At 25.6% G+C, this 16,933-nt stretch overlaps 1 protein-coding gene across 3 annotated transcripts in view; it reads left to right on the forward strand.

The window, feature by feature from the left end:
- Positions 1 to 16,933, forward strand: part of LOC100212557 (centromere protein C) — a 70,116-nt gene that overhangs the window by 42,304 nt on the left and 10,879 nt on the right. For all 3 annotated transcript variants that reach the window (XM_065800475.1, XM_065800477.1, XM_065800476.1), the window contains 7 exons: positions 486 to 524; positions 2,783 to 2,836; positions 6,328 to 6,357; positions 9,927 to 10,061; positions 10,977 to 11,003; positions 14,595 to 14,738; positions 15,219 to 15,259. In XM_065800475.1, the coding sequence (XP_065656547.1) occupies positions 486 to 524; positions 2,783 to 2,836; positions 6,328 to 6,357; positions 9,927 to 10,061; positions 10,977 to 11,003; positions 14,595 to 14,738; positions 15,219 to 15,259 (470 nt within the window). The remainder of the gene's footprint in view (positions 1 to 485; positions 525 to 2,782; positions 2,837 to 6,327; positions 6,358 to 9,926; positions 10,062 to 10,976; positions 11,004 to 14,594; positions 14,739 to 15,218; positions 15,260 to 16,933) is intronic.

Below are 16,933 nucleotides of genomic sequence, written 5' to 3' on the forward strand. Positions count from 1 at the left end.
AAAGAAAGACCCTATAATTCTCATGCAATGAACTGACTTTTTTTCTTTTTCTTCTCCATAATTTTTGACATACATGTGTATATGTAAATAATAAAAATTGTTTGCTAGTTTAAACAAGCACAAATGATAAATCAAAGATTGCAATGTAATTTAAATGCAAACCACAATATTGGTGCTAAACTGTTTAAAAACTTATTATGAATGACTACAGATATTTAAGAAACATATTAAGTTTTTTAGATTTATTTTTAAAACTTGCTTTACAGGAAGAAATAAAAAATGTAGAGAAAGTTTATAAATTTACATGTATTTACTTCCTGAACACCTGGGGATCTGGAGTTTTTTTTTTTTGGTGACTCCCTATATTTGGTATAACCGGAAAATGAACTGCGGGTTTTTTTGTTTTTTCAAATTTTGTGTCACCTTAATTATTATAAAAAAATAAATTGCTGAACCACTTTTAGTATTACAAGATTTTTTTTTAGCCTACAGGAGAAAAAGGAAACTATGTATGCCTAATAGAAGTAAGATTTTTAATTTATTTTATATGTGTGTGTGTATATATATATAAATTAGTAGAAAATCACTTAAAAAATTTTTTTCTCATTTAACATTGTGTTTCATCAATAAAGACTCTTCAGAAATGAATGATCAAATTAATAAAACTTTAATTTATACCGAGAATTAAATTACAGGAAGTCGCAAATGTTTTTAAAACTACTGTAAATCTTCGCACATTTGTGGAATTTGCTGACACAATTATAAAAAGAATTCTTTGCAAATGATTGCTTTTTTAGAAAAATATTTTTTAAAAGGGGGACCTAATGTAACTAATATTTGAGCTCATTTATTTTTATAGTTTTTTAGGAGAAACTTATTTTCATGCCTGCATTTAGAAGTTAGTTCCAATTTTTTATTTAATAAACATTCTTGGTTTGCATGTGTAATTATTTCAAATTTTTCTTGCAGGCATAGTATACATTTTTTGGAAATATTGTTATATGCAGGCGCTATTTTAAGGATGGACCAATTCAGTATAAAATCGTCAATAATTCAATATCTTTTAATTCCCATATACTTTTTAAAACAGTGTTAATTGAGATTGTTGTTAAGTGATTTTCTACTAATTTATAATTGCTCTGCTCTTTTAAGAACATTGAGCACTCTATTTTGTAGAATACATTTTAAAATTGTTTAAATATATATATATATATATATATATATATATATATATATATATATATATATATATATATATATATATATATATATATATATATATATATATATATATATATGTATATATATATGTATGTGTGTGTGTGTGTATGTATATATATATATATATATATATATATATATATATATATATATATATACATATATATATATATATATATATATATATACATATATACACATATATATATATATATATATATATACATCTGTTTATTTATTTAATAAACAGATGTATATATATATATGTGTATATATATATATATATATATATATACATCTGTAAAGAGCTATCTGTTTATTTATTTAATAAACTGCTTTTTTTTAATCATTACAAGCATATGTTTATAATGTTAATGCTACAAGAGTATATATATAACAAGCCTCGTTTATGGTGTTATTTAAATAAAAATAACACCATAAAGGAATATTTTTATATAAAATTTTTTTAGACAAGTGTTTTCTTTGGATTTTCACTCTAGCTATCCATTTAGTCATTAACAACTTTATTCATTCAATTGAAAAACTAATAAACAAAAAGCTAAATAAGTTTTTACTGTTTATAAAATATATTTTAAATTTCTTACTGTGATAGAAAGTTAAAGAATTATTACAAGAAAAAAGATTCCACATTAAATGTGTTTATATAATTACAATTTTTTTTATCAGAGCATTTAGTTATGCATTATGCTTTCTATTTTCCTCTAATTGAGAGAAATAGATATAAATTTATAAAATTTATCTAAAAATTATATAATATAAAAATTATAAAATATATAATTCTTTACATAATATAAAAATTATTACACAAAAACTTAGTGCATAATAATTTCATTTTACATATATGAGTTTGAGCAAAATAAAAAAAAGCAGTCTACAGTGTAGTTTGCACAAGAATTTTTAATTTTATTAATAGAGAAAAAAAAAAAGTTTATGCTTATGAAAAAAAAATACTTTTGCAAGAGCTGTAAATGGCTCCCCTAAATCACTTTAGAAGAGTGTGGGCAAGGACGAGAGCTAAAGCTCTCACTTCCTGTCGAGGCTTGTAAATATACACCCCTCTGAATTAATGTTGACATTTGGCAATGCCGACGTAAATCCCAAGCTAAAGTAATTGAGGTCAGCAAATAATCGCAAACCTTAATTTTATGTTTTATGGTAAGAACTTAGTGTCAAAAAAACCTGGTTTTCATAATTTCGAGGGCTATATATATATATATATATATATATATATATATATATATATATATATATATATATATATATATATATATATATATATATATATATATATAATATAAATCGATTACGAGTTATTTATACAATTTTAATAATTTATGTTTACTAAATAAAAGATTTAAGGTTTTTTTTTTATCTAAAGAGTTGCAAAGTTTTGACTGATACTTAAAGATAATCTTGAAAATTGAAAGCAAAATTCCAGTCAATATTAATTTTATCTAATATTGTTTATATTAGCATATATAAGTATCATTATAATATGTAAATATCTAATAATTATACTGCTTTGTTATTCACGTTTTAGGACGAAGTGAAAAAGCTTGCCAAACTTCTAAATTAAATAAAACAAAGAATACAAGTAATATATATATATATATATCAATATTTACTCTCTCTCTACATATATATAAATATTTTCAATATGTATATATAAATATTTTCTATATATATAAATATATGTATGTATGTATGTATATAAATAGAGAAAGAAAAAGAGAGAGATTCCATGCTACATAAGTTTTAAATCAAGAAAACAAAAGATTTACTATATTTACATTTCAAAATTAATAAATAAATTTTATTATAATATTGCAATAACCTAAATCTATAATAAAAAATGAAGTTGTCATTACTTTATTAATATTTTAAATGATGATCTGATTCTAAATGTAGCAAGTCAATAGCTTGAAAAATGAATAATGCCAATCATAATATATGCAGCAAAAGATATGCATTAGTTATACAAAACTCCACTGTAGTAGTTATACTAGTTATACTGTCTTTGAACTTTTGTTAAGATTGCAATACAAAAGGAAAAAAAAACATTTTCAGATAGATGGGAACTTGCTTGTTTTAAGTGACTAATGAAATTATTTAAGCCTCTTGATATAAAAGTATACACCAGATGCATCATTACCAAAAACTTTTATCCCAAAGCAGTTTTTGTTGATGTAGTTTTGAACTTTCTATACAAACATACTTAGTTTTTTATTTTGACTATGATTCCTCTTGCTCTATTAGATGTTGATTTGCCAATTATGGAAAGAAACAGTTATTGCAAGAGTAGATCTATGTAAAAGATAAATTAAATCCCCAGAGTATTGGTATACTCAAGCTGTTTTTAAAAGCTTTCAGACCTGAGTATTGGTTTACTTAACTTGTTTTTAAAAACAAATCAAGTTTTTATTAAAATAACTTAAAAATAAATTGACTTGTTTTTAAAAACAAGTTGCCTGCAAGAGCAGTTGAACCTGCTCATGCAGCTATAAATACTATAACAAGTGCTGCTCTAAAGAGCTAGCATCTTATGTGTCATCTACTAAAATTCATTGTTGTGTTACTCGTCATTCAATTAAATCTCATCCTTTTACTGTGACTGTTCCAATGTGCTCCAACAATTCTAATTTGCCTAGTTTTTTTCCTCAAACATCAGTTCTTTGGAATTTGCTCCCTTTATCTTGTTTTCCTGATTCATATAATTTGCAATCTTAAGTAATCTGTTTTAAGTCATCTGTTAATCTTACTTGCTTTATAAACTTCATTTTTTCTCTTCCAGTAACTTCCATCTCTAATATTTTTTGCTTGCAACCTTGTTGGAAGTGAAGAGGTTTAAAAAAAAAATAGAAGCTTTTAGAAGTATGCCAAGTCTTTATTTGTAGTAAATGACCATTCAGAAAGTGTTATTAGAATGATGCAGCAATTTGTTCACTGATACGATAATGAAGAGGGTAAACAAAGCATATTGCTGATTGTGAAAAGTGTTTGGTGTGCTTTCAGGACACCTGCAAAGTTGCGTGAAACCTTAGATTCTAAACACTTTGACTATCAGACAAACTTGGCCATGACATGCTATTCTTATCTAAAAATTTGAAAACAAATATGGTTCAATCAAGTGGTATATTGAACCATTATTCACTCCTTCTATCTATGGTCATTGTAAGCACTATTGTTGAGAAATTAATAGTAACTGCCTGGTTTGATATAACTTTTTTAATAATTGAGTTGCAAATAATTGGAGCTCTCTGCTAGAAGAGTATTATCATTATTTTTATTTAACAAAAATATTTTTTAATTTGAATTATTAACTTCTATTAATCATATCTTTAATAAACAGAAGAAATAAGAGGAAAAAAAAACAAAGAAAATAAGTTTAGAGTTAATAAAACTTACTAAAACAAATTATTGTGGTATTGCTATATTTTATTGCGATATTAGCAAATAACTTTTTATTTTTAATGCCATGTTTTTTTTTGCAAAGTAAAGGTACAGTTTGTTGGTTTTTTCTTTCAAAAGAAATCTGATTAAAGCGTTTGTTAAGTATAAAAAAAATTTCTTTAAAAAAGAACTTCAGTTTTTTAATGATTTGAAAATTTAAACAGGGAATTTTTTGACTTTAAAAAAAATTAAACTTCTAGAAAACTGCCCCTAGTAATAAAACATTTCTCAAAAAAAATAAGTTTCAAAAATATAAATGTAAGTTTATATTTTTATTAAATATAAAAAATTTAATGAAAATATAAAATATTTCATGAAATATTCAAAGTAATTGTGCATGTGAATTTTATTGAATTTAAATCAGAATATCTTAATGTAGGCTTTTTTAAAAGTTATACAACCTAGCAACCTAAACACTTTTTTAAAAGTCATACAACCTAGCAACCTAAACACTTTAAAGTAAAGTGTTCTTGTTGACTAACTTTTTTTTTTATACAGCAAATACTGTTAAAACTCATTAACTGTTATATTTACTGTTTAAAATAAATTTACACCAGTTAAAATTATTAACTGATTAGAGAAACAAGTTGAGTGCGGTACTTCCAGGAGCATGGTGGGGGTCATACTTGGAGCTTCTTTCTCATGAGGTGAGTGCTCTACCCCTAAACCACTTGGCATATTACAATTGTATTATGCACTTTTACAATTGATGGGTACTATTACAATTAATAGGTACTATTATTACAAAATATTACAAAATTATTATGAAATATTACAAAATTATTGCAAAATATTACAAAATAGGATTTTGAGCAATTCCATAAACCTCAGTGTTTTGCTTTTATTGAGGAAATGGAGTTTTATAGTATTTATCTGTATAATGTTAAATAATAGTTTTTTGTTTAAGAAATATATCTGTGTGGAAAAGGAAAAGGGAGATGAGTCAAAAATGATTTACACATGGCATTCAAATAATAATTATATTAAGTATCAAGGAAAAAAGTTTAAATTTTAATTATCTTCTCAAAAAATGAACACTCGATTCATTATACAAGACTTGAAATTGTATTTTTCAAAAAAGTTGCAACTGCACTAGTTTATATTGCTTTTGCTGTTAAGTGACATTACATGACTCATCTCCCTTTTCCTTTTGCAAACAGATATATTCTTAGGAATAAAATTTAATTATGTACCTAATATTTTACAAGTCATTGATGTCATAATAAATAAATGTCATGCTGTGACGCACATTTTTAATACATGAGCTATATCTTTTAATATAAAAATAATAAAAAGTTATTGCAATATTATAATGAAGTTTACTTTTTTGAAATGAATTTTTGTTGCAATATTATAATAAAGTTTATTTTATTTTTAAAATGAAAATACATTGTAATTTTTTTTTTTTTTACAGTTTAAAAGGCATCAATGTGTAGCATGGAATTGCTGTTAATTGCATAAGCTTATAAAGTATATAAATATTTAAAGTTGTAAACTTATAGATCTATTATAAGTTTATTTCATAAATTAATTGAAATAAATTTATAAAGATTTTTCTGTTTTACTTTTTTTTGTGGTATTTTTTATGGTTATTTTCTTCAGTAAAATTAAATTATGTTTTTTTTTTTTCATAAGATGAATTGGAAACTAATAAAAATCAAACTAGTAAGTTGTTTTATGTTTTTTTATAATATTTTTTTTGAATTTTCATTAACTTTTTTGATATTTTTGTAAGTTATATAGAAGCATATTATAGCATATACAAAAAAAATCAAAAATAATAGTATATGGCGAAGTATAGCATTTATGAAAACCTAGAATTTGTTCCAAGTCACACCATCATGAATCACTGTCACAAAATCTCTGAAATGTACTAGGACAAAAATTTCTAAATGGCCCAACTGCTCAGAGTGTTTAAACTAAATTGATCAAGTTTTTAAATTAAATTTAAATTGATCAGTTTAACTGGTTTTTGATCAATTGAAATTAAATTTAAATTGATCAAAAATCAGTTAAATTGGTCAAATTTTTATTTTATGTCTTTATTTAAAAAAATAGAATGTTTTTTGTTAATTTTAACATATTTCCACTGTTTATTGGTAATACATTATGTTGTGATTTTAATGTGCGTCATTAATTAGCTTTGAGAATTATTGACGCATATTAAAAGTCACATGTTGCATTTTTTTATTATAATGTTTTGTCACAAGTTGTATTTTTAAATACAACTTGTGACAAAATTTTGTAACAAGACGAGATTGTTGATAAGTAAAAAAACATCATTAAAAATAAAATGGCTTGAAAATGCGTTAAACAACAAGCTAACTGGGCATGTTTATTATATCCGCAATATAAAGATGGATAGCCAAAGCAATTTATTTGACAGATGACCTCTTTCTTCATATAAACAATGTCACCTCAGACCAACACATAGCATTCTTGCTTGCTGCTCTGCCTTTGAAGACTTACAAGACCATGGAAGAATTAACAGCACCTGAAGTTACAGAGGACGTTTCCTATGAAGAATTGGTGACAAAATTAAAAATGCTGGAAATAAGAAAATCATTCTTAATGTTACGGTATGAATTCGGTATCTATACAGACGATGAATCTATAATTGAATTTATACAAACGATGAGTCATCAAGTGATTCAAGCAGCTCAAGATTGCAAGTTCTTGCCTTCAGAGAGAGACGACCGACTTCATGACCAATTTATTATTGAAATTAATGATGGTGCTATTATGCGTGCCATTCTTTGGGGAGAAGATGCATTGAGCTTTGACAATTGTGTGAAGACTGCATCCAAAGTCGCATAAACTAGATTACAGATATATATGTGGCATGTATATCTGTAAATGAAGAAGTAAATGCAAGTTATTGGACAACTGGAACTGAAATGACAAGTTATATACAAAGGAAGAGAGAAAAATGTTGTTTCAACTGCAAATCATTAATAAACTTTGCTCATGAATCTACCTCTTAATACAAGAAATGCTCGCATAAACATGCTGTGAAAGACTGCTACAAATATCAACGAAACCAGAAAAACTTAAATGGGATGAGTTTGCATTAGGTATTTTTACAAGAAAATGTCCTAAAATAATTCTACCTACTATCGACTTGATTTGTGATTCGTGTAGTAGATTTTGCCACAATGGCGGAATAATTCCACATGAAGAAGTTGGTGCTAAAATATACCACCTGACAAACAATTGCTTGGTGGATACGTTAGTTTTAAGTGCAGTTGAATTAATAAACAAATACAACATTTTGGGTATGGATTTGATAAAGCCATGTGATGGACTAAATAATGGCACTGGAAAATTAAAATTCTATAATTCTTTGATTAAGTTGTTGTCGATACCTCCTGTTGCAACGATTGAAATTGGAACAAGCAAAGCTTATTTTGATGGTAAAATATTGATTGTAAGTTGATAAAATCGAGTCAACACAAAAGTCTTTGACTAGGTTTTGAGGATGGAAGTTGGGGATAAAGTGTGGTTGAAACCCAAGCATATGATGCTGTGTGCACAACGATGGTTGAAAGCAAGTATAGTGGCACTGCATAATGGTTAACATCTGAAGTTGATGTCAACATACATATGCTACCACAACATTTTTCTTATCTGCAGCATCAAAAACTTTGTGTGGTTTTGGTTGAAAAGCTAAAGTAATATCCACCCAACAAATTGTTCGAAAGCTCAAGTGCAGCCAATCTCATGTTGTGTATACAATTCAGCAACACACAAATATTGTTTACCGAACAAAACAGGCCATTCCAGCCCGTACTCCTGAGCAAGTGTCCATGTTACAAACATGTTGTGGCAGATTGTGTAGAAAATTTTATGGGTGTGATTTCATAATTGATGATGAATCATACTTCACATATTCTCACTCTGATAAGAACTCAAACGTTGAATATTGGTCAAGCAAAAGCGGTTTCTTGTGGTGTGAAATACAAGTCCAAGGCAAAGTTTGAAAAGAAAATGCTTGTATGGTTAGCAATTTCACCTCGAGGCATCTCAACACCCTATTTTGTTCCTTCTGAACATCGTCCAGTTAAAAACTATTGGTCAATTTTGAAGGGAATAGTTTATAAAAACAATTAACAGGCTACTTAAGTTGATGAATTAAAACAACTGATTAAGTATTATTTGAAGAAAGTAGATGTAAATGCTGTACAGAATATATGTGGAGGGGTGTATTGAAAGCTTGATTTTGTAAGACAAAATGGTGAAACTAGTCTATTGCAACTTCAAAAATAAATTATTCGATTATAAATCTAGGAGCTGTTTTTTATTTTATCAAAAAATATTGACCCACTGCAAAGTTAGAGCGTTTCAAAAAAAGTCTCAAATTTTACTGTTCACCTGGTAAATTCTCTGGATGATGGCAAACCTAACAACAGTATAGCGCTAATCAAAAATATCCAACAGATTGTGAGGCAGAGTTACAGCCTGTTCGATTCACTCGGTATGGAAAAAGAGTACTACCTAACCTATCACAATTATTTATGAGCTCTTGTTGAACAAGGGGAGATGTTGTGATTTTAATGTTCATCATTAATTAGCTTTGCTAATTATTGACAAAAGTCACAAATTGCATTTTTTATCATAATGTTTTGTATAATGATCATTAATTGTTGACAAGAGTCACAAGTTGTATTTTTAAATGCTATATATAGCGAACAATTTTTTGTAACAAAATGAGATTGTGGATAAGTAAGAAAAACATTAAAAACAAAATGGCTTTTAAATGCATTGAATAACACATTATTTTAGCGTTATTTTTTTTTTTAAAATAATAATTTTTTACTTCAACAAGCATTTTTATATTGTTAGCTTGTTTTCAATCATCTCTGCTATCAGTTTTAATAGAAAAGTATCACTCATATGGCTGGGGGAATAAAAAAAAGCAATTGCTTTTACTCAGTAATTGGTCAGCTTTACATGAATAAAAATTTAAAAATTTAAATAATTTTGCTTTAACTTCTATTCATGTAAAGCTGAACATTTGCTCAGCGTTTTTTGAGTAAATTATTTAGCTTTACGTGAATAAAAATTTGAGTGAGGTTGCTAAAATTTTCATCCACCTAAAGCTAAAAAAAAGCAATGTCTTTTTTTATTCGCCCAGCCTTTTTTTTTTAATTTTATTTACCAGGCACCCTGCTCCCCTATCAGAAAATTTTAGTTTTTTATTCAGAAGAAATTATTTGATGATTTTTCTTCATTAGAAACTGAAAGTGATTATGCATTGAATAATGAAAGTGAAGTTGTCAAAAATGCATCGAAGACAAAAAGTAAAAAAATACATATTCTGTCAGAAAGAAGTAATATTCAATCAGAAAACACAAAGTCTAACCATTTATGTAAGTCTTTAATTTATGTAATAATGCTGAACTTAGTAGTAGTAGTAGTTTGAGCATGTTTGACACAGAACTCTTGGATGCCATTGCAACCAAGGTAATGGCAAGAAAGAGTCACACTACTTTTTTTATAAGAAAATGTGAATGTAAGTGTATGCAAATATCTAACTTATGTAAACTTCAAACTACATAATGTTAAAACATATATCAAGTTTTACAGTTATACTATCACTTGAAAATTGCATTGCGGCAACATCTCCTTAATTTTAATCTATAGCATTTATTTTCATTTTTTTAATAAGCCTGAGAAAAACTCAAAGAGAAATGTTCAAATGAATTGTTTTTTTACCATTTGTTCAAAAAACATTAAAAAAAAGAAATGATAAATAGCTGAATAAGTATTAAAATAAATGTAGGTGTGAAATAAACTCCCGTATTTTATGTGTGAAGTAAGTGAAATAAACTCCCAGTATTTTATTTGTCATAACACCTAGTTTATTTCAAGTAAGTACTTAATATATTTTAAATGTATTATATTTTGATAAAGTATGTGTTCTTTAGTATAAAATTTAAATTATTTTTTACTTATGTATTTTTTTTTTATATATATTTTTTAAGTTATTGCTAAAAGAAGCATATCGTGTCAAATCGATGACATGTTGTAACACTGCTTATTTTGATTTTTGAAAATATAAATAAAAATAATAAATTTATATAAATAATACACTGAAGTTATTGCAATACTATAATTAATTTTTTTTCATTTTTATAAGGTAACTACCATGAATTTTTGTTTTTAAAATTTAAAAAAAAATTAATGTGTAACATGGAATTGGTGTTTATTTAGGTAATCTTTTATAAGTTATCTTTTTTATGGTTTTTTGCTTCATTAAGATAAAAAAAAATTTTTCTTATTAGCTGGATTGGAACTTAAGAACCTTACCAGTAAGTTGTTTTATGCTAATTATAATAATTTTTTTGATTAATTTTTTGATATTTCTGTAAATTAAATAGAAGCATAGTACCCAGCGGGCATTTGTTTTTAAAAATTACATTTTAAATGTATTTTAAATATTTAAAAAAAGAACGTTTAAAAGATGTTTAGAAGTCATTTAGAATGTAACTTTTAAAAACAAATGCCCGTATATAAAAAGTATATAAAAAATGATTAAAATAATCGTATACAGCATTGCATAGCATTTATGAAAATTTATGATTTTGTTCCACCTTTGTCACTACCATGCATGGTGACAAAGACCTCTGATATATTATCTGCAATATATTAGATACAAATTTATCTATATATAATCTTTTTAGTACTGTTAATTTATTGTCTTGGCTTTATATAACGACATAAAAAGACTGCATAACTTTAGTTATAAATTTTTTTTTTTTAAATCAGTTTTTATAGCAGGCACCACAAGAAGTTAAGCCAAGTTGGTACAGTTTGTGTACCTAAGGCCTGCTTGTACCTAGGGCTACCCAACTTTAATTGAAAAGTCAGGTGATTAATTAGAAAAATTTTTCTTTTTATACCTATTTTGATTCTCAAAGATGCCAGTGCAAGTTATATTCAAAATATGTTTTAATGGTCTAAAGTAAATTTGTTATTTTGTTTTATTTACCTTCCCAAGGCAGAGAAAGCTACTACAGTTGAGGAGGCTACTTTAGTTGTGGTTTGAACGCTCTCTCAACTTTTTAACTCCAAACATGAACCTTGGCGAACAAGGCTGCTGCACAAAGAAACAAGTTGATTTCGGTACTACCAGGTGATGTGGTAAGGATCAAACTTGGAGTTTACTACCGCAGTAGTTTTGCTGTTGGTATCTTAATTGATTTACAATCCTAGAAAAAATGCTTTCCTATAGGTTCTTGTATATTATATTGTTTGTTACTTAAGTACTAAATGCAATGTTCAATAATATTTTCTCACAATACAGGCTTGTTAATAGATGACCTTTTTAATGAGGATTTTAAGTGGCCTTGTTCGTCAAGGTTTGTGTTTTGGTGTTATAGAGTTGAGAGAGGGTTATAACCACAAGTAGCCTCCTCATTTGTAGTGGCCTTATCGGCCTTGAGGAGGTGAATTAACAACAAAAACAACAAAAAGTCTGGGGTCTTAAATTGGGGGAATAAAAAAATTCCAGCTCTAACCGCACAAACTTTACCTGCAGCATGCCAATGCTTAAAATTAAAGAAATAAAAAATATTTTATCATTTTGTATAATTAACTTACAAGCACTTCTTGACTGGCAATGATAATAATCATGCAAAAAAAATAGCAAGGTAACACTAGTTTTAAAATATGCAAACAACATAGTATAAACATATAAAAACTAAAAACACACAAAAGTTTAACATAATACATATAAATACATTATATCAACACATTACGTGACACAAAAGCAATAAAAAAAAGCTAAAAATTAAGATAATTTGTAAATCCAACATTATTTGTGTAATACTCATTAAATGGCAAACCTTTGCTATGACACCCCTTTGTTTTGTCACACGTTTGTTATGTTTTGCCAACTTTAAAAAACAACGAGCAATAACTAATAATAAGTTTATTAAATATGTGACACATACAAAAAGATTAAGAAAAATTATAGATAAATTATAGAACATCAGGGTTATTTACTATTTATTATTATCATTCATTATTTTTATTTATTATTTTTATTTATTATTTGCTATTTACTAATGAGAAACTCAATAAATATAACATTTAAAATTTTAAAAAAAATTAACATTAGGCATATACCCATGTGAAACATAATAAAAAATTTGTAGAGAATTGACTATAAACTCATTACCATATAGGAATTTTTTTTTTAAGTTTTAGAAAACTTTAAAAACAGAATTAAAATTCTATAAGTATAAAATTCAAAAAAATAAAATAAAACTAAAATTTACTGTATTGACTTGATCAATACAGTAAATTTTACATTATATAAATTTACTAAATTTAAATGTTTCAAACTAATAAAGCAACAACAAAAGCAACTAAAAAATAATGTAGTGACTAATATCAAAGCCATCATTATTATTCTTTAACAAATAAGTTGTGATAATAATTTTAAGTATATTAGACGTAAAAACTCCAAAGGAATTTTTAAAGTTCTTAAATAATTTTAAAGTCATCAGTCATAGAATATCATAAAATATCTGAAAATTTGAGAGCAAAAGATTATAATATAATAAAAAGTATTCACATGTAAAGTTGCATTTCACTTAAAACATAAATAACAATTATCTTCCTAGATTGATGATGCTACCTAAAAAATAGCATAACATAATTTGAAACTTTAGAAGCAAAAAAAAAGATGTATCTAAACCAATTATTTGTTAAATTATTTATTAAGTGTTATTAGCTATTAGTTGTTTGTGTGTTACTTTTGTAGATACTAATTATAGTAAGATTTATACTTAGTTTTAGTTCTAAAGTGTCGTTTAAGTTAAACCCTGCCAAGTAACACCACACTTAAGCAATGATAATAATATTGCTCTACATGTTGGCAAGCCACTTTTAAAACATGGAAACAATGTAACATAAACTATAAATAATTTATATAACACATATTCACATGCTTATTAAAAACTATAAATTAAGAACATTTAGAAATTAAAAAACTATTGGTTAACAACATTATTTTAATAAATAACAGATCTTGCAGATCATGTTTATTTTATTATACTATTATAATATAATAAGATATATATTATAGTTGAAAAAAATCTTAAATTAAAGGTTTAAAACAAAAATGCGAAGTCATGAACAATAAACCCTTTGCTTTGAGTTGCAAATAGCCACAAGCAAACAAACTAAAACTTATATTTCACCCCAAATGAAACTTGGTTTACCCTGAATTTTAACTCTAAATTGCCCTCAATGTTATTATTAATAATTATTATTTCAACATTATTAAAAAATGGACTTGGTGTGGAACAAGAAAAATTAACTGCTGCTCCTGAGGGTACTGAGGGTACTGCTACTGAGGGTACTGCTACTGAGGGTACTACACCTAAAAGAAAAAAGTTAGTTATCAAAAGTCTAAATAAAAAAATTCATCTTTTAATAAAATAAAGTTTTATATAAATAAATACATAATTAAATATAAACAAAATTAAACTTATAATTCAAACAAAAATGTATTAAATGTAAAACAAAAATGTAAACATTTCAGAGTTTAAAACAACACAATTCGTATTTTGATTGAAGTCAAAAATATGGTTCAGTTCATAAATAAATTGGAAACTACCCACACTTTAGTTTATTTTACAGAAATACAGAATTATAAACAGTAACAAACTATAGTAACTAAGTGTATTCAGTATTTACTGTACAAATTATATTGTAGATTGATTTTTAACTCCAACAGATTTAATAAACCCACATCCTTTTTATTGTTGTTGTGGCAATCATTTTTGCTGTCAGTTTTAACATAGTTTATATAGAAAGATTCTCTTATTATTGCTTCCCTATTTTATTTTTATTTTCAGGAGAAATTTTTTGATTATTTTTTTTTTGTTTAGGAACTGAAAGAGATTATGCAATTGACAAGCAAATCATAGAAAATATGGCGACTGATAGTGATGAAAGTGAAAATGTCAACTGTGCATCCAACTGTTCATCCAAGTTAAAAAAAAAAAAGAGCAAGAATATTCTTCCCAAAAAAAGTAACATTCAGTCACAAAATATCATCATTACTATCATCTACTTTGATGATAATAATGATGAAAATGATGAAGGTGATGGTGATGATGATAATGATGATGATGATGATGATGATGATGATGATGATGATGATAATGATGATGATGATGATGATGATGATGATGATGATGATGATGATGATGATGATGATGATGATGATGATGATGATGATGATGATGAAAATGATGAAGATGATGATGATGATGATGATGATGATGATGATGATGATGATGATGATGATGATGATGATGATGATGATGATGATAAAGATGCTGATGACAATGATAATGAGGAGGAAGATGCTGATGATGATGCTTATGATGATGCTGATGATGTTGTTTTTTAAATTGTTTTAAAATTAGATTTTTATTAGATTTTTACTATTATTATTTTATTTAAAGCATTTTTAGCTACATAATCAACTAATGTCTACAATTTTTTAGGTTTACCACAAAATTTATTTGGACCTTTTATCCAGAATGAGGTAAGGTGAATTAGTTCAGATTTAATTTAATTTTCAGAGTTCATTTAAATTTAATACATCATTTTACTAATTACACAATTTACAACTCACAATTTTGTACATACATAATCAGACATGTACATTTTGATACAGCATTATATACAGAAAATTCAAGAAAATTGGTTGTCTGGTTGCCCAATGGCACAAGATGACCAATTTTCTTGAATGGCGTCTAAAAGTTTTAAAGCGGTTGAGTTGTCTGAAGAGCAACTCCATCAAATTACTTTTATTAAATTATTAAATTAAATTACTAATTTAATAAAAACTTTACAATTTACTAAATAAATTAGTAAATTGATAATTACATTTTAACGGTGTCATTAAAGGGAAAACATTTGCTCAAAAACTAACATTATACAAATTTAATTAATTGCTGTTACACACATAATAAAAAGTACATTACTAAACTAACTTAATTAAAGTTGTTATTAAAATGAATTTTTTTTTATTAAAATATTTTTATCAAATTTATAAAAAATAACTACAATAATTTTGATATTATTTAATAATGTGAACCAAGTATGCATGTTTAGTAAAAAAAAATTAGTATACTTGGCTTGCATGCTTTTAGAAGTACTTTTAGTGCAAAAAAGTCTAATGTTGCTGTTTTGTCCAATTTATTTAAAGTTTTGAATTTAGTTAAAATTTTGTGAATCACTGCTTTTGTTATGATTCAAGTGATCAACGGTGAATTGATCAATCTGTGTCTTCCTGTTAAATAACATCGTTGCTTTTAATTTCCCATTTCATCATCACATTTGTTAATTTTATTGATCTCCAAGTAATCCTCATCCAAGTCTTTATTTAATAAATTTATAAAGAAAGTTTTAAATTAATAAAGAAAGTTTAAGCTTTTGATTGTAATTAGTTAAAAGTTTTTTGTTAAAAAACTTTTAATTAATATGATTTTAAGATTAAAAATTTAAATTTTGATGGAAATTTTTGACTTAAAGAAATAATTTATTCTTGTTATTTAAAAACTAATTCATTATGTAAAAATTATTATAAACTTAGATTAAAGTTTGTGATAGTAACCAAAACCTTTTTTTTTTATTTAAGTAAAAAAAGCGCTTTTGTTTAAGCAAATTCATTTCACAAATGAAATTAAAATTTTATTTTTGCAGTAATTCATTTTAAAGGGATTATTTTTTTCTGGATATTTCTATAAACTTTTACTTTTTCTGGATTTATAAAAAGTTTTCTTTAAATAAAAATTTTTTTTTTTTTTTTTTTTTTTTTGCGATTTGTATGTTTTTTTTAGCTTTTTCAGTCAACTCCAATCCAAAAAAATAAGCAAAAAAAAAAAAAAAAATTGAGAAAACATCAGTTATGAGTATGAGGGAATTAATTTTTTTTTTTTTTTTTGCAAAATATTTACTGGATTTTTAAAATATGACCTGGATGATCTCTGAATTTTCTTAACTTGTTATCACGAAAGGTTCTTTTGACTTAAGTTTTAATAATTTTTTCTATTTTTTTTGTACATATATAACTTTAACAATATTTTTATTGAAAATTTTGTGCAGTTTATTAGAGGAAGGGAAATGTTTGTCTACTAATTAAAAAAAAGTTTTTCCTATATTTGTTAAAACATTTTTGTTGTACAAGGGATTGAACTAAATAATGTTTCTATTT

The sequence above is a fragment of the Hydra vulgaris genome, chromosome 06, assembly GCF_038396675.1.
Source record: "Hydra vulgaris chromosome 06, alternate assembly HydraT2T_AEP".
In the NCBI taxonomy this organism is placed as follows: Eukaryota; Metazoa; Cnidaria; class Hydrozoa; order Anthoathecata; family Hydridae; genus Hydra; species Hydra vulgaris.